At 39.1% G+C, this 16,413-nt stretch overlaps 1 protein-coding gene across 3 annotated transcripts in view; it reads right to left on the reverse strand.

The window, feature by feature from the left end:
- The window catches only part of VPS13C (vacuolar protein sorting 13 homolog C), a 74,661-nt gene extending 58,248 nt beyond the window's left edge, over positions 1-16,413 (reverse strand). For 2 of the 3 annotated variants that reach the window (XM_038146791.1, XM_038146793.1), the window contains exons 1-16: positions 16,116-16,413; positions 14,766-14,809; positions 13,789-13,831; positions 12,931-13,026; positions 12,109-12,210; positions 9,679-9,741; positions 7,979-8,044; positions 6,146-6,255; positions 5,285-5,344; positions 4,663-4,722; positions 3,829-3,909; positions 3,137-3,194; positions 2,727-2,854; positions 1,751-1,857; positions 937-1,108; positions 377-439 (exon numbers count right to left, since the gene is read on the reverse strand). In XM_038146791.1, the coding sequence (XP_038002719.1) occupies positions 377-439; positions 937-1,108; positions 1,751-1,857; positions 2,727-2,854; positions 3,137-3,194; positions 3,829-3,909; positions 4,663-4,722; positions 5,285-5,344; positions 6,146-6,255; positions 7,979-8,044; positions 9,679-9,741; positions 12,109-12,210; positions 12,931-13,026; positions 13,789-13,831; positions 14,766-14,809; positions 16,116-16,215 (1,353 nt within the window). In that variant the 5' untranslated portion in view covers positions 16,216-16,413. The remainder of the gene's footprint in view (positions 1-376; positions 440-936; positions 1,109-1,750; positions 1,858-2,726; positions 2,855-3,136; positions 3,195-3,828; positions 3,910-4,662; positions 4,723-5,284; positions 5,345-6,145; positions 6,256-7,978; positions 8,045-9,678; positions 9,742-12,108; positions 12,211-12,930; positions 13,027-13,788; positions 13,832-14,765; positions 14,810-16,115) is intronic. The other variant, XM_038146792.1, reaches the window with a different exon arrangement.

Consider the following 16,413-nt stretch of genomic DNA (forward strand, 5'->3'; position numbering starts at 1 on the left):
AAGCCTTATTTTTACTTTGGACAGTTTTTTCTACACATTTCACCAGCATTTAGACTACAAAAAGGTAGGAACCATACAAAAAGACAGTATTTAAGAGAGTACAAAAAGCATTTACATTCCTAAATCTAGTAGATTTCTTAACCTAGTAGTAACAAACCTGAGGACCAATCTTGTACCATTTAAAACTTTTGAACTTGTTTTTGAACTGGTTTCCAATTTGGAAATCAGTTTACTCATGTCCTGGAGGGACAGGAAACTTGTCTTCCAACCTACCTATCCTACCATACACATCAGCACAATTTTTTAAAAATACTATCATGACAAAACCATCCTGTTTGAAGTGCTACAATATTACTGAACAGAAATTACTCCTTACCTCAACTTGTGCTTGTTGTCTTGCTAAGATTGTATTGAAGACATCAAGTTTTCTTTCTAGGTCCTACAAAAATGTATGATCAAATTATTTCCTGCTAAACACATGTAGGAAAGGCTCTCCACTATAAATGTTCTACCAGCTCCTTTATATTTACACTCCGAATGATTTCTATGTCTGTTCATTTCTATCACAGGTATATTCCACCCCCAGCTGCAAAGTTCACCAAAAGATAAAACTGATGTTAGACAGTCTAGTTTTTTTTCTTAACTAGATTATTCTTGCACTTCATTAAAAGTATCCATGCTCATTAATCCTCAACCAAAGATAGATTGTTTTTAATGGCACTAAAGTTTAACTAAAGTTAAAACTCAATTAAATGGCACTAGTATTTTATTTTGTTTTCCACAATAGGTTACACAGAACTTCAGATTAAGAAGGTATTTTCACAGACCTCTTGTATTCTTGTTAAACCATCAATCTGGATCACTCTCAATTATAGCTAAAGAATTATTTCATAGAGGGACCAAAACATAATTCCTCCAAAGAGAAAAGACTCATACCTGGATTTGCCTCTGTGTTTCTTCTGACAGTTTACTCTGTGTTAGCTTGTTCTTGTACACATTTTTGTAACTCTTCAGAAGCTGCCTGTGCTGTTTTATGTTACTCCATGACCACATTCGAGTACGTCTTCTGATGTGAACTTCGAGAACACTGTTACCCGCATATTTCCACCTACAATAATTCCATATTTGTGAAGATCTTCCCATTTAACTTGCGCGTTACAACTTACAGGTTGCAGAGGCAGTTTATTAGTATGCAAACACTTTGTTCACCACTTGTGATTTGAGTAATTTGGCTTATAATAATTTCAATGTTCTCAACATCACTTTTGATAAATGGACAGAGGGCTTACATTTAATGAGTGAAGAGCTACAAACCTTCATTATTGACTTCTGCACATTTGCAAATTTGGGCTGTTACAGCACTAAGTGCACTTAAGCACTTTGATAATCAGCATCAGTTAGTACTTTGAAAAAAGCCAACAAAAAGCGTATCAGTTCAAATCTAGAGCTGACATACATGTTTCCCTTGTATAAAATCTGCCAAGTTTTTTCTTCAGCCTTTTTAAAGCTACATTTAAACCTCTAGTGAGAGCATTGGCATTTTGTTCGAATTTTGGGGACTTCAGCTTAGCAAATGAGATTTTCATCACTGGTTCTTTTATCACTTGAATCTAAGGGCTAAGCAAAGCTCTGTGGAAGTTATATCAGCACGTGATCTAGTTTTAAAACTACTTTTAATCACAAAGGAGAATGAAGAGACTGGAGAAGACTCCAGCATCTCCCAAAGAATGCATGAATGTACACAGCTTACCATTCCCTGGCATTTTTATGGAGAGATACATTTGGCCTAAATCTTCTGTACGGTGCATTGCGAACCATGTAATCTATGGACTCCAGCAGGTCTATCATGCTGAGGTACTAAACACAGGAAAACAAGTTTCTTAGCAGAGGTTCAGGTTTTGTTTGCAAGCACTACTCCAACTGCATGTATACCATGGCCTTCAGTGTTCCTCAAACTGCACAGAAATTTAAGTCCATGCATTATCATTAGTACCTGAAAGTGGACCAACTGCACCCATTCTTCTCAAAGGACACCACTTTGAACCCCTGCTTCCCTCCAAGAACAAGTTTGTAGTTTTACCGGCCTGCTCAGCACAAACTCCCAGGCTTTCTCAAACCAACCTTATTTGTTTGTCAATGCAATTGCCCTCATTTTAGAGCTGCATTTACATTAGTGCACCTTACCAGCACAGTTCTGAATTCAATATATATATACACTTAGACATCAGTAAGAGCTAAAAAGCTCTTCAGCCAACTAACTGCAAGTTATCTCTCAATAAATGAAAGCACAAAAATGCTGGGGAGCCATCTAAATTAGTTCCTTGATACTTCAGCAGGCTTTGTTACCAAAAACAGGACACTCCATTAATCCCACCCTTGCTCATACTTTGGCATCTCTGCAGTTGTAACACTGGATTATAGTTTAATAAAATAAGGGCTACTCATGATTGCATTCTCTAGGTGAAAAGAATACTGCTGGAAAGGCTGAATACAGATCAGGTGGCTCCGAGAGGGTCCACAGATAAGAGTGTCAGAGTACAACAATCATCAGATAGTGATTGTGACACAGAGGCGAAAAGATCCGACACTTCTCCCACAGATACTGCTAAACAGGTTAGAAATTCTACAGGCATATAAGCACACAAATCCCTAAGAATGTTTTCCAGTGAAAAAACACTATAGTTCATCACAAAGTGAAATGGGTGATAAATACCAAACCAACTTGCCTGTGGCTTAGTAAATTCAATGACAATTCTCTGTACTTCTACATTACAATCAATCTTAGGAGTTTTCAGTTCTACTTCTGCATATGGGTTGATATAGAGTCTTGCAGAGGCTGACACTGGTCTGAAAACTTGAAGATAAAAAAATGAGAGATCTTTTACTTGAATATAACAAGGAATAGATCAACCACATCAATAGATAACATGCATGCTCAAGTCCCACAGAATCAGGATGCAATTCTTACCAGTGACAATTAAGACAGTGCTGCAATAGTCAAAAAGCATACAAGCCCTAATATGTTCTATTACATTACGGTTTTCTAAAATGAAGATAGTATGGCCTAATCAGATCAGGCTGTTGTAAACTAACATGCTCAGACCAGTTTAGATTCACTCATTCCTAGCTCACTTACTGTACTGGTAGTCTTCAGGCTGGTGACCATGACAGGGAATTCCTCTTTTCAGCTGGTCCTGTAAAAGCATACGATACTGTCTAACAATTGCTGAAGAGCATCACTTGTTTAGAGTTCTCAAAATTTGGAGTAGACTAACTTAAGTTTATGTGTACTTTGCAGACTTTTGCAGTTAATTCAAGCTGTGTATCAATTTGTGTTTTCACTTCAGACTGAGATTCAGAGAAAAAAAAAAAAAGGAAAACATCCACAGACAGGCAATGCCAAATGAACTTGGCTGTTCTTAGACAGCTGGATGGTTTTAAGCACTTCACAGTTTTGATTCGATCTTTGATGTTAGAACCAAGCTCACTGGGTTAAGTACATTATTTGTTAAGGGCAAAATGAAACAAAAACAAAGGTATCCAAAAAAGATGAGCACAAAAAAAGGGAAATAGTAGTATTGTACAAGGACACACAGAACACCTTTATAAACATAATAGCTGAAAAATATATAATATCTAAACCCTACAGGGGTTGATAACAAATGAGGTTCAGAAAATACTATTAACAATAGTGCAATGGATTAACATGTGACCCTGAATACAGTAGCCGTAAGTGTGAGGAGTGGGGTAGAAATCAGTGTGGTGTAGCTTTGAATACTACAAGAGCCAGAGAATATAGTATCAATGCATTTTCTTCTTCTACATTACCAGTATTTGTTCACGGGAGCCATGATAATACATTTTGCTGTGTATGTTCCAATAAGCACTGAGGCTGTCCAGGCACAAAAGCTGCACAGAAAAGAAAACATGCAACAAACTGCATACTCTGTATTCAACCCATTCCACAAATTTAGCTTTCCATTTGTCAAAACACAAAACATATGAAAGCAGATAAGACAGCAAATGAACCATTAGGATTGAGATGTATTTAATCTGACAATACTATTTTGAAATGATAGTTGAATTGCAAGTTCTTGAAGCACACGTTTATGCACATCTGTTAAACACGACCCTAGATTACAGGGGCAAGAGTGCAAAAAGCTGATATTTGGCCTAATGAAGAAGCCAAGACTATTAAACCCTTCTTAGAATGTTCCTATAATTCCTTAGATCTCTGTGTACTCCTTTCTGCACAGGCTTGGGGGTGGTTCAGGAGGTGGGCAGGGAGAACAGAGAGACTGCTCAGCTCCCAGAATCCCAGTTACACTAGGAGTACAAATTAGATCAGGAAATGGCAATTTGACAACCTGTTTGAAATCACAGTTTCCACGCAGGCTTGCTGTATAGTGCATTGAACAAGGGGATCAGCATTCACATTTAGGATAAATTATTTAAACTATGGAGTATGTTTAACTTTATGCCTTACATAAAAACAGTTAATTGTGCTCTACTTGTGCATAAACATACATCAAAAATAAAGAAAAGCAGGAGAATTCAAAAAGCAAACTATTTTTCCAACTTTATTTAGAGCCCCAGGTTTACTAGTCTCCAAGATCAGTTGCTTCCTTCACTTGTGTAGGAAAAAAACCCACAACACATTACCTTGTATATTATTTTTGCAGCTTCATTCAGAATGGAAGGTGTCCAGTTCTCGTTTGTTGTCTAAAAGTTCAAAGTGATAAAAGCATTTTTGTGCATCTTAGCTAACATATTTGTGGGTTTATCCTATGCTTCCAAGCAACAAATGCATCCAGTTTTTCTGCATACACACACATCAAGATAACATGGAAAAATCTGTCAGTTTACTTTCGTACTTTTATATTCAACTCCTCATCCTCCCCATAAAATGCTTAACAGCTAAAGCAAAGAGAGGTTAGCTGAAATTTTCACTCCCCATTTCTCAAAAGGCCTGGCAAAACACCAAATTCCTGATCATCATGATGCAATGTTTGCCCTCATTTACTATGCTTGGATATAACCTGCCCAGTTTCAAAGGTCACTCAGATCATGAGAACAAATCACCAAGTCTCAGAAAGTGTTATGTTCCTCAATCCTCTTCCCTTCTGCTTGCTCAAACTGCAGTCTATCTGCATGAAAAGATTGTCTTCAGCTCCAGCTGTATTCACATTGTCACTGTATCCTCCTACTATGTTCCTTTTCCTTTCTGCTACTCCAAAGACAAGCAAACTGAACACACAAGAACATGCATTCACACACACATTACCAGTAAACTAAGCTCGCCCAACGTCATTCCCAAGGAAATCGGGCACTGTGGGTCTGTGATCTACAAAAATAGAAAAATAACAGGTATTTATTTCTCTTGCTGCAGACAAATGTAGCCTTTAAAGTTGACTGAAATCCTAACCTGCTCTGAGCAACTTAATTTGCTTAGTAAATCTAACTGAAACATTACTGGAACCCACTAAGATAGAGCAAAACTAACTGAAAATTTTCTTTTGGATTCTAACATCATCATACAGGAAAAAAAAATTACAGTACCACATCTCAGTCAGCTATATCACCTCACGATATGCACTTCTAAGACCTCTTTAACTTTAGTGTCTCTGAGAACAGTCCCAAAGAAAAGTTTGAGAAATACCCTGTTATCCAGTGCTTTTCTTTTAAACTCAGCTGTCTCACAACAAACTGCTTAATTGTTTTACTAAAGGAAGGTAAAACTAGAAATACCAGTTTGGCTCATATAAACAAACATTCTTGTTTAACAGTTAGGTGTTTTCAACAGTTTGTCTTCAGACCCTCTGTAAACCCTTCAGCTTCTGCCATTCTGGACTCTCCCCAGGACACTGAAAAACTGTGGATCCACTGCACGCAGCGATTTGTGAGAACAGACACTGCCCACATTTAGTGAGCAAGGCAGCACTGGACAAGGGGAAAGACAACATCTGTTTCATCATTTATACATATTTCTGGCATTCAGTCATATCTGGGGCAAGTTATCTGAAGAGGTGCAGAAGAAACCACAGCAGCTTTTTTAAGGTGGCAAATACAGTTTCTCTATGGACAAGAGAATCAGAACTGCATTGAAGTCAATTTAAAATGAAGACAAGATGTCCCAGTTACTTACATCATCTTCGTATTTAACATGAATGCCTGTGATTTTGACTTGCACATTTTTTATAACTTGAGTTGCAAGCTTTTCTAAGAAAGTATCCTTCTTCTCCTCCTTTGGTTTGTCTAGAACAAGAATTTTTAAAAAGTCAGTATTTAGCGAAATAATTGCATCTGGAATTTCATTACACCAACAACTACAGCAATGTAAATTTAATATTTCCTCTAAATTAACATTACAATTTTCACTTATTCAGATTTCATATTTGTATTTTTTTCCTTTTCTGCACATTTATATTCTGAAGATGTGATATTAGCTGCCTGTGCACAACTTAACCACAAGAAAATACATGTCTAAGTTTCAGTCAAAACAGTTTGGCACACAGCAAGTTCTGGATTAACATACTCCTTCTACAGTAAAAGCTTCTCTCTTAAAAGTACCCTCAGTGAGGGGTTTCAAGAAGCAAATGTGTAACACAGACTAATTTAACACAAAATACCCTCGAATAATACATGCAAGGAGTAATATTTACAATCCCTCATTATTTCACTAGAGTGATATGGCTCTACCACCTCAGGCTGTGTTTCAGCATTTAAAGTATGGCTGGATCAGTGAGCTGCTTGTCCTCTAGCTGCCTTTACTGCTGTGTCCAGTACTGTCCCTACAACGTGGCTATTCCAGCAAATGCCACTGACCAGCCTACCAAGCTCTTACATTTTTGTTGGAAATGCTACAGACGGCTCAAGTTGAAGAAATAGTCACGGCTATAGAGAAAAATAAGGACTACAGGTTTTGACTCAGCTTACTTGAACTGTTTCTAACTTTTTACACATGCAATGCACAGCGAGCAAAGCAGGTATCTAACTTTGTACATCCTGCTAAAAGAATGAGGAATTTTCCTTAAAAGCTTTCAGAGGTTCAGGAAATCTGCTTAAAAAATGAAGACTTCACTATTGAACATGATATAACAGTTTCAGTCATGAGAGCATCAGATTTCAATTGAAAAAAATTCATCAGGAACTCAGAAAAAACAGAAACACTGTATCACTTTCACATGCAACACACATTTCCTCCGATTAACTGACAAGAAAAAAAAGGGAGAAGTCCTTATCAAAGCTTCATGACCTTTAAGTGCAAGGAACCCCTTAACACTTTTGCAGCCAGATGCAGCTACCAGCAGCAATTTGAGTGACACCTTGCAGAGCTTATCTTGGGTGCCCACAAGGTTTCCTCTCCAACTGCAAGTCTGTACAGCTGCAGCTTCCTCCAAGACCAAATACACAACAATACAACCACTGGGGCATGGCAACCCTTAGACACATGCTAAAGCTGAATCCTGCTTGGCTTGGCGTTTATAGACAATGATTATCCCCTTGAGGAACAACATCAACTTAATTCTTGTTTAAATATGTCATAGCACAAATCAGCTACTTAGAACAGAGCTAGAAGGTGATAAAAAAGACTGTTTACTGCTATAGCACCAGTTTCAGGATTTCTTTACCTATTACTGGAATCTTACAAAACTCAGACAGATGTAACTTGCACATGCAGTTTTTCCAACAGTCACCATGAAGGGCCACTAGTTTACAGTTCTGCTGTAAATACTACAGATAGCTCAAATTAAAGGAACAAGCACAACTCTCCAAGTAAAGAGGAACAAAGACTCTCTTCAGTCTCACTGAACCCAGAGAACAGTTAAACAGCAAAAAGAGCTCTCTCCAATTTACAACCGCTCTTTCAAAAAGGAGGAAAAGGGTCTCATGGGATGGACAGCCAAGGCTATTAAAAACTAATCCAAACTGAAAGCAAAAACAAGCCTTTAAGTTAAAAGCCATAACTGTTACCCACCTTTTGAGTGATCACGACCTCTAAAGGGTCTCTTAAAATGCTTTTTGTACTTTTTACGCTTACGTCCTTTTGTAATGCAAGCAATTTTTTGGAAAAAGGATAAAATTCAAGTTAGTAAAGCAGAAATGCAAGAAAGCATAAGAAAATATGGAAGAAGGTTTAGCATGTCTTAAAGCATAATGGCTTAGAAGGTCTCATTAAAAGCTTTTCAAGGATTGCAGCTGTGTTAAGCAATCAGCTACTTCTCATAGCATAAAATATACACCTAGAAGAGGCTTCTACCACACAAGGACATAGTTTTCAATTTAAGATACAGATGTATGTGGAAACCCAAAGAGCACTTTTCAATAGCATTCTCACGATAATCAACAGGATGGTATGAAAGCACTCTGAAAGAACAAATCCAGTAACCACAAAACTAGGCATACAAAAATGATGATTCTAAAAGCTGTACATGAAATGAAATTCCATTATTTACACACATTTTACAACCCACACAATCACAACCATTTCATTATTTAAATGATGCTCGTACTTTTCCACAATTCTGAAGAAAACCAGTTTGGTGAGCTGCACTGTTTCTTTTCCTCCTCTGGCCATCCCAGTAAAAATAATTCAGCAATAGTGCTGCCTGTGCTTATCTTTATGGGGTTGGAGCATGAGAAGGGTGTATCCCACAAAGCAAGAAGGAAGCAAGTATAACAGTGTACCTAACCTAACCATGGGGAACACCGTGATCTCATTTGCAAGCCTGTTCAAACAGAGGAGGGAAATTGCCTGCCAAGATTTCAACCTGTCTTGCAGGTAAGGTGATAGGGTGGTCACTATAAAAATAATAAAAAGGGAAAACTAGACAAATAGAAACATTTTATTTTGCATAGTTCCTTTTAACACTATGAGTAATCCTTTGTCAAGGTTACTTTAAAAGGACGGCTTCCTTCACTCACTACTGAATTCGTAGGTCTCAGGCTTTCACTCCCATGTATGACAAAACTAAGGAAACACAATGTTCCTCTTCCTCACCCACATCCACTACTATGGGGAAACTAAATGTCTGTTTTTAAGCTCACTTTAAACCTGTGCTCAGATAACAGCTCAAGCAAGAAACTTTGGCCAAGTGTAAATTCCTGAAAATCAGGTTTCAGAAGTCAAAAATAAAGCATGTCCAAAAAACAATAGTTCCCCTGAATTTCAAGGGAAGATGTTTCCTTGCCTAACTTGAGAGCAATGCAAATAAAGAGAAGCAGGGGAAAGCATGCTAATGCCTTCAATCTGCTATAGTTCATTTTGTCTGTCCATGGGGCTTCAAGACAGCCTGGACTTCCTTTATCTTAAGCCCAGACACATTAAGTAAGGGTAAGGGTCTCCAAACAGCTAAAGATGGTGTTGTAAAATTATAGCAGAATATTGTCAGCATTTTATAACATTCTTGAGCTCAACATGACTGATGGAAATCTAAGTGGTCTCCTAATCTTCTGAAACAGTCACTCAATTAAAAGGGGACTAAGTAATTGCAAGATTCCACTTGAATCCACATTCATTAAAATCTGATTTCTATAACCACCAATGTGTGGATGTCTACCAAACAAGTATTGTTTTCTCACTTCTACATTTGGCTGCTTTGGAGAGGGGGACTTTTAAAAACCTAAACTGCCTGCTCATCATGCATGTATAAAATGTAACTAACCATGCATACCCACCAGGCTTGGTGTCCTTGTAAACCAGACTCTCCAACCCATACAAGGAATCTTGTGAATGTGTGCCTTGGTCCACATGGCAGCAAATAACCAAAAAAATGCATTTGGTTTAAAAGAAGGAAATCAACTCGTGATTTTAATATTAAAGTTCACCAAATCTGTATGACACGGCAGTATTTCCATTACAATATCTGACAGCCCAATTCACTTCAGAATATCTAGTTTCAGTGATTACCTACATAGAGAAATCATGCAATTTACATTATTTCTTGTAACCAGCAGAAGACCTGCAGCCTCTGGTCTCTATGTTATGAGGTCTGACAGAGACAGATTGTAACAGCTTAGAAAAAGAAAATAGTTTCATCAGCTTGTGTCAGCAGTTTCCACTTCCCCCTCACACTACCAACACAGTGCCATGACCATTTTGCTCAGTGTTTGAATAGCACATCGAAAGAAATTATCTCTAGGCCTATTTATACTCTTAAATCCAAGCACTGAATTAAGATTCTAAACATGTTAATATAAATCAAGTATTAATCAGAAAAAAAATCATGAACCCTGACAACTTTCTGTTCAAGATATTTCCTAGCTTTTCAGCAGCTATTGTGTGCTCTTAAAAGCCTAGAGAGAGAGCTGAATTTCTTGGACTTTCTTGGTTCAGTAGGGCAACACGGGCTCCAAGATTTCTATATCTAGCAAAAGCAAAGGATCTGCTCATGCAGAACTTAGACAAGTCCTCTTGAGTACAATATTCTAGTACATCACCACAAACACAAACGGCTACCACTGAAATATGATCATAGGATAACAGAACTTCTCAAGTTAGAGTAGAAAATAGTCCAATTTAAATGTTCCTCTTGCTTTTCCTTCTCAAGGCCTAAAGTTTAAAACTGCAAAATACGACTAAATCTAATTCTCATTCTTTATATAACCAGCTGAGCTACTGAAGTATCATTTTTCTCTGATGCTTTTTTTTCAAAAGCATTACAAACACTGGATGTAGTAAGTTTATACTGAAAAAGAAAACTGCCAGTGGCACACAGACGCATTCTTAAATACATGAAGCTCCAGAACTGGAACTCCTCAAGCAGTACCCATTAGGTTAAGTTCATCTTATGACACTATCCTTTCATCCTATTGCTACCGGTGCAAGGAGCATTGGCTGAAACACTGCTGCTGTACAGGATCCACGTGCTACATCACTGAGGTTAAACCTCTACCAACAGTCCTTCACCCCAGGATCAAGTAATGGCTGCAAAATTCATTCACTGGAGTTGTCTTAGCCCTCATATATCTTCTGGCATATTAAAGACAAGAAATAAAGCAGAGCTCCTTTCTTCATTGCAGCCAGATTGCCATTTGAAGGAAACTGCACATTTACCTCTCAAACCAGCAGAGCAGGAAAAAGGCCACAGACTCTCCAGTAACTGGAGAATTAAATGAGCAAAGGCATTACAACCAAACTACCTTTTTTCCAAGTGTTGAAAGCATCATCTCTTTCCCAGTAACTTTTCCATGACTTGCAGCATTACAAGTGTCATAGAAATGCATCTTAAGAACCACTAAACAAGCCAACAAATAGGTCTCAATTCAGACAAGATCTTCAGTGATAACTTTTTCCTCCAACACATGTAGTTACCTGTCCCTGGTTCTGAGCTTGGTTTCTGTCCAAACAAGCCCAACCCATACCATAATTTTATTAAAGGTAGGGGTTACAACAATACAAGCAAACAGCAAAAAAAAAAAAAAAAAAATCACCACCACGGAACAAGTTAACAGGACTTAATTGAGAGCTTAATTCTTGAGTTACACTTGAGCTTACCACTTTTTATGACCTAGAGTAAAAGTTTAAGGTTCCTATGTTTGTGCTCAGTTGTTTGGTTGTGTCATGAATTATTTCCTGCTCACAAGTTTCATTTCCCAAACCAATCCAAACTCAGTACATCATAAAAGCACAGCAGAAACTGGAACAAAAGCATTATCATTGCAGTAAAAGTTTACAAGCCTTACCTTTCCCCTTAAAGGTTCCTTTCATCAAAGAACAACCTACCACATGCACCTCCAAAACACACAGTTAAACAGCTATTATTATGGTGCTAAAGCAAGATAACGTTACCCCCATGCAATCTACTTTCTATTGTTCTGTATGGTCCTGTTCCCCTAAAGCACCAAGGGAAAAAAAAAAAAAAGGACATACCAGATGAATAAATTCCCATTTCCCATGGAAGCTGACTGCATAAATGAATGGTAAACAAACAAATAACATTTCTTTCAAGCTTTAGAGTAAAAAGACTTTTCAAAGCACTGTAGTAAGATCAGCTAGACTCTTGAAAGAAACAAAATTTGTTAAGTCAATTGAAACCAGGACTTTTCCTTCACAGCACAGCTTAAGTCCTCAAATTCCAATGGATATTTGCATTATTAACTCAGTACCTTTTTCTGCTGCTTTCTGCAAGGCTTCCTCGATTCTTGCCAGCTCCTTTTGTTTGTTATCCTGCAAGTATTTTTCTTCCTTCTCTGCATCATACTTAACACCTGTAAGCCAAGTTGGGAGAGCATTAATCCTAAATCTCAAGTTACATAAATGCATTACCAAGCAATGTACACCATATACAATATCATGTTGCAAAACACTTTGTTTGAGAGAAAGGCTATTCTTTTTTCATTGCTGAACACTGCAGCCAGCCTTCAAAACTGCTCTTTTTACACAGTTATGCACTATTTCACAGGAAGAATTTTTCCATGGAAATTCAGACTCCTAAGAGTGGTCTGTGCAATATAAGACAGATTTTTTTAAGTTCTTCTATACATATATTTCATGCTCCAGGAACTTTTAAGTTTTCTCATCATACCAGAGGTTCTGATTTCAGAGAAAACTAATAAAGTTCTTTGACCCTCTTCCCTCTCCCTACAAACAGTACAAATGGAATTATTACCTTTGACTGTTATCATTTAGCAGCAGATAAACAGCTAAAGATCTAAACCACGCCACAAACCTATGTTCAGGATAAGCACATTTTAGAGGAAACCTGGCTTTTTAATTGAACTTGGAATGCATACAACCAAGGACCACCATAAAAGGAACAGGTGCTGTTTTCTCCCACCCTTCTTCTACTAACTTTCCAGCATATGTGCAGAAACTTCCCTGAGGGAGCAGAATGTAAAAATGGTGGCTCACATGAACTAGTTGCTATTATAGACTCATCGGATATTTTTCTCTTCCATTATTTAACTGTTGCTGAGAAGCTTACATACTTGCTCCTGGAACTATCAGAAGATACAAGCCTTCTAGAGTTGCAACAACTGCCTCCCCATAGAGATTCTTCCAAGGAATCTTCAGAGTAAGTTTATCTAAACAAAGCAGATACAGTTACATCAAAACAAACATCTCCACAGTGCTCCAAAGAACACCTCCAGCATTAAAGAGCACTAGTCCTATATCTTGATGTCCTAAACACCTAATGGAAGGTTAGGAGAAACCACACGGGCATGAACATTTTATAAAGCCCTTGAAGTGATAAAATACATACACAGGAAACATAAGCCATGATTTTAAGCAAAAAGTCACTCTGGGTCAGAATACTTCAAATCAAAACCTGAGATCATGACTGAAGTTCAATTCACTGGGATGAATATGATTTTCCCAGGAAGTAGAAGAAAAAATATACACATATATATATATCTTCAACAAATGTTTCATGTGAAAAAGAAATGCTGACTACCAGGGAAAGGAATTTACAAAAAAAAAAAATCTAAGAGTTCCTAAACCTTTGGCATATTCCTCAGTTTCAGGAATTTAACTTAAATTCTTCATAGTCCTAATCAGTCCTTTAAAGAACAACACATAGTCTGTCTACACTGAACAGCTCCCTTGATCATTCATGTCTCCAGGAAGAACCTCTCAGACGTGCTTTTCACATCAATCTGTAAAGTTACACAAACAGGGTTTGCCAGGTAGCATCGATGGCAGTCATGTTGAATTTCTATGCCAGTTTCAACAGTGTGTATAATTACACTTAAGAAAGCTTGATAAAAGAAATTCAGGGACAAGACTGACCTTACAGCCTATATTAAAATTTCCATTGCAATAGTTGTGTTGGAACTAAAACTTACCTATCTGACCAACTTTTATTCTAAAAGGTACATCCAGTTCACTCTGTAAATGACAAAAAATAAAGTATTAAACAAAAGAAGTAGTAAAAATCAAATAAATTTGAATTGCATTTGCAAAGTACTATATTTACATACAGAAATTAAAAATTACTTCTTTTCTACAGGAAAATCTTAGAAGGAAAACAAGACAGCAGTAGACAGGCCAGCTGGAGGAAAAAAGAAGAACTGGACCATATAATATTTCTTTGATCCCTTCTTTTTCAAGCAAGTGTAGGCTACTTCTCTAAAAGTGGTGTTCAATACTGACCTTCTCGTAATTACTTTTGCATGGAAATCTAACACACTGCAATTGTAAGGCTGTCAGAACCATCCCTCACTTTATGTTCTAGGCTGGTCTCAGCTCACCCTCGGCTCTGGTCAGTCACATACATGACTTTGCATTCTTCTACATCAGAAATGCCGGAATCTGAACCAATCCCCTTAAGGAGGAAAGGTGAGTACAAAGTAACCCTTCTTTCCTTTCTTATCTACTAGACATGAAGATATTTGTAGCAATAGATTTGAAGTACAACAAAGCCATCAGGAATGTATAAAGATCCAATGTGTTTCCCATGCACAGAAGAGTAACACTTCTCTTTAGTGAAGCTGAAACACTAAATTTTGGAGCAAGATTCTCTCAGCAGTACAGATGTTCATTAGCCAAATTAAAGAACATGAAAATTAGCCACGTCATTTGTTTTTCCATGGAAGAGTAGGGGAACTTAATGCAAGTTACTTCTTGTTGTTCAACCCCAGCTTTTCCTTCTCTGTCCCAGTAAAATGAGCAAAATTAGAAGCAGTTAACCAAGAACTTACTTCCAAGAACCAGTAAAAAAGAACTAAGTGCATCCTTTTGTGAGATTACAGTGAGCAACATTTTATCCTAAATCTCAGTCTTTAAACCCACAAAACCAATTCAAAGTTATTAGGATACTTACTAATGCATTCTCCTTTATCTGTAAATTGTCAAGTGCCACATTACCTGTTTAGAAGAAAGTGAGAAGTACAGAAAAGATTACTTCAAGTATTACTTATGTTAGAAAAAGGAACACAACCACAATCCTACCAAGTACTTACGAATAAAACCTGAAAACCTTATTCCAGTTACAGAATAGCACGATAAACATGTAATTTGTAAGAGCCACTAAACATGGGTTATAGAAAGAAATTTCAGTTGGAAGAGATGATAAAAACATCACCATCTTAGATGTCAACATGTTTCTACTCTGTTAAATACACCCACAAGAACTGGAAGTCTTTCTTATTACTCACTTAGTGTGAATGACAACTGCAGTTCTATCAACGTAGGGTAGACTTGGAAAATGGTATATTGTTTTTCATGATTTCACATCAAAGAAAAATCATGAATTACAGAGCCACAAAAACACATGCCTGTTTTCACAAACACATTAACTTTTCCTGATGCAGACAACCTAATAGGATTTCCAAATGAAACACTGGCACAGAATTATACCCGAGGAAAGCCCATATAATATACCTCCTTGTGCTTTAATGTCAGATTCCTTAGAGCTACATTCCATTAGAAGCATAGGTATTAATATTGCATAAATGCTAAAATACGTACAACCATGACGAGCAAAAATAAGGTGATGAGCTAGCTACGGAAGGTACCTAAACCAGCCAGCTTCCCTAGGCAGCACTTCAGCTGGTTTTCTGCATGACTACAGCGTAGCGAACGGAAATGTTTCGATACATTCACCAAGAACAGCTGTTCCACGCACCTGCACTATCCCGGCTGCTTAACACACATTATTTACACCGATAACTGAAATACACAGCTCCCCAAGCACCCCATCAGCTGCACCGGCACCCAGCGCCCCCGCCACCCGGGGCACTGCGCCATGAGCCCGCCCACAGATCCCACAGCACCATCGTGCTTCCACCCAGCACCCGGAGAAGGAACAGGAGAAAACACAGGGGGTTTATCGGTGCCGGCGGTTTCCTCCCTCGAAGCGCTCCGAGGCCAGCGCGCCCATGCCCCGGCCCCACAGACCGACGCGAGGGAGGGGGCGCCAGGGACGACGGGCACACGAGGACCGCCGCTCCTCCACGGGAGCCACACACCGACCGGCCGTCTCGGAGGGCCGCGGCCCCGGAACTCGCCTTCTGCTCTCAGGGGACCGCAGACCCACCGCCCGCCCCTCAGAGGGGTCGGCGGTCCCGCGGCCCGCGAACCCCTCACAGGGTAACCGCGGCCAGCGAGACCCTATCCCCGGTGACTCCGCGGCCTGGCGGACCGGGAACGGCGGAAAGCAGGGGCTCCTTACCCCCCCATATGCCCAGCTTGAGCTGAGACTTGTTCAGGTTCTCCACATAGTCGCCCAGGAAGCGGTTCAGCAGATCCGCCACCACTGATTCCAGCACCATGGCGTAGGCGGCCCCTCAGCCGCGGCCGCCGGCTGGGAGGGGAGCGGAGCGCAGGGGAGGGGGCGGCGAGCGCGGCGTGACCCAGCGCGGGCGCGCCCCCGGCAGTCAGCTGACGGGGCGGGGCGCAGCCCGGCGCCTGCCGGGGTGCGGAGGTGGGGGGCGCGGGGGGACTCGGAGCGGCGGGCGGCGGCAGCGCCG

This window comes from Motacilla alba, chromosome 10 (genome assembly GCF_015832195.1).
Source record: "Motacilla alba alba isolate MOTALB_02 chromosome 10, Motacilla_alba_V1.0_pri, whole genome shotgun sequence".
Lineage (NCBI taxonomy): Eukaryota > Metazoa > Chordata > Aves > Passeriformes > Motacillidae > Motacilla > Motacilla alba.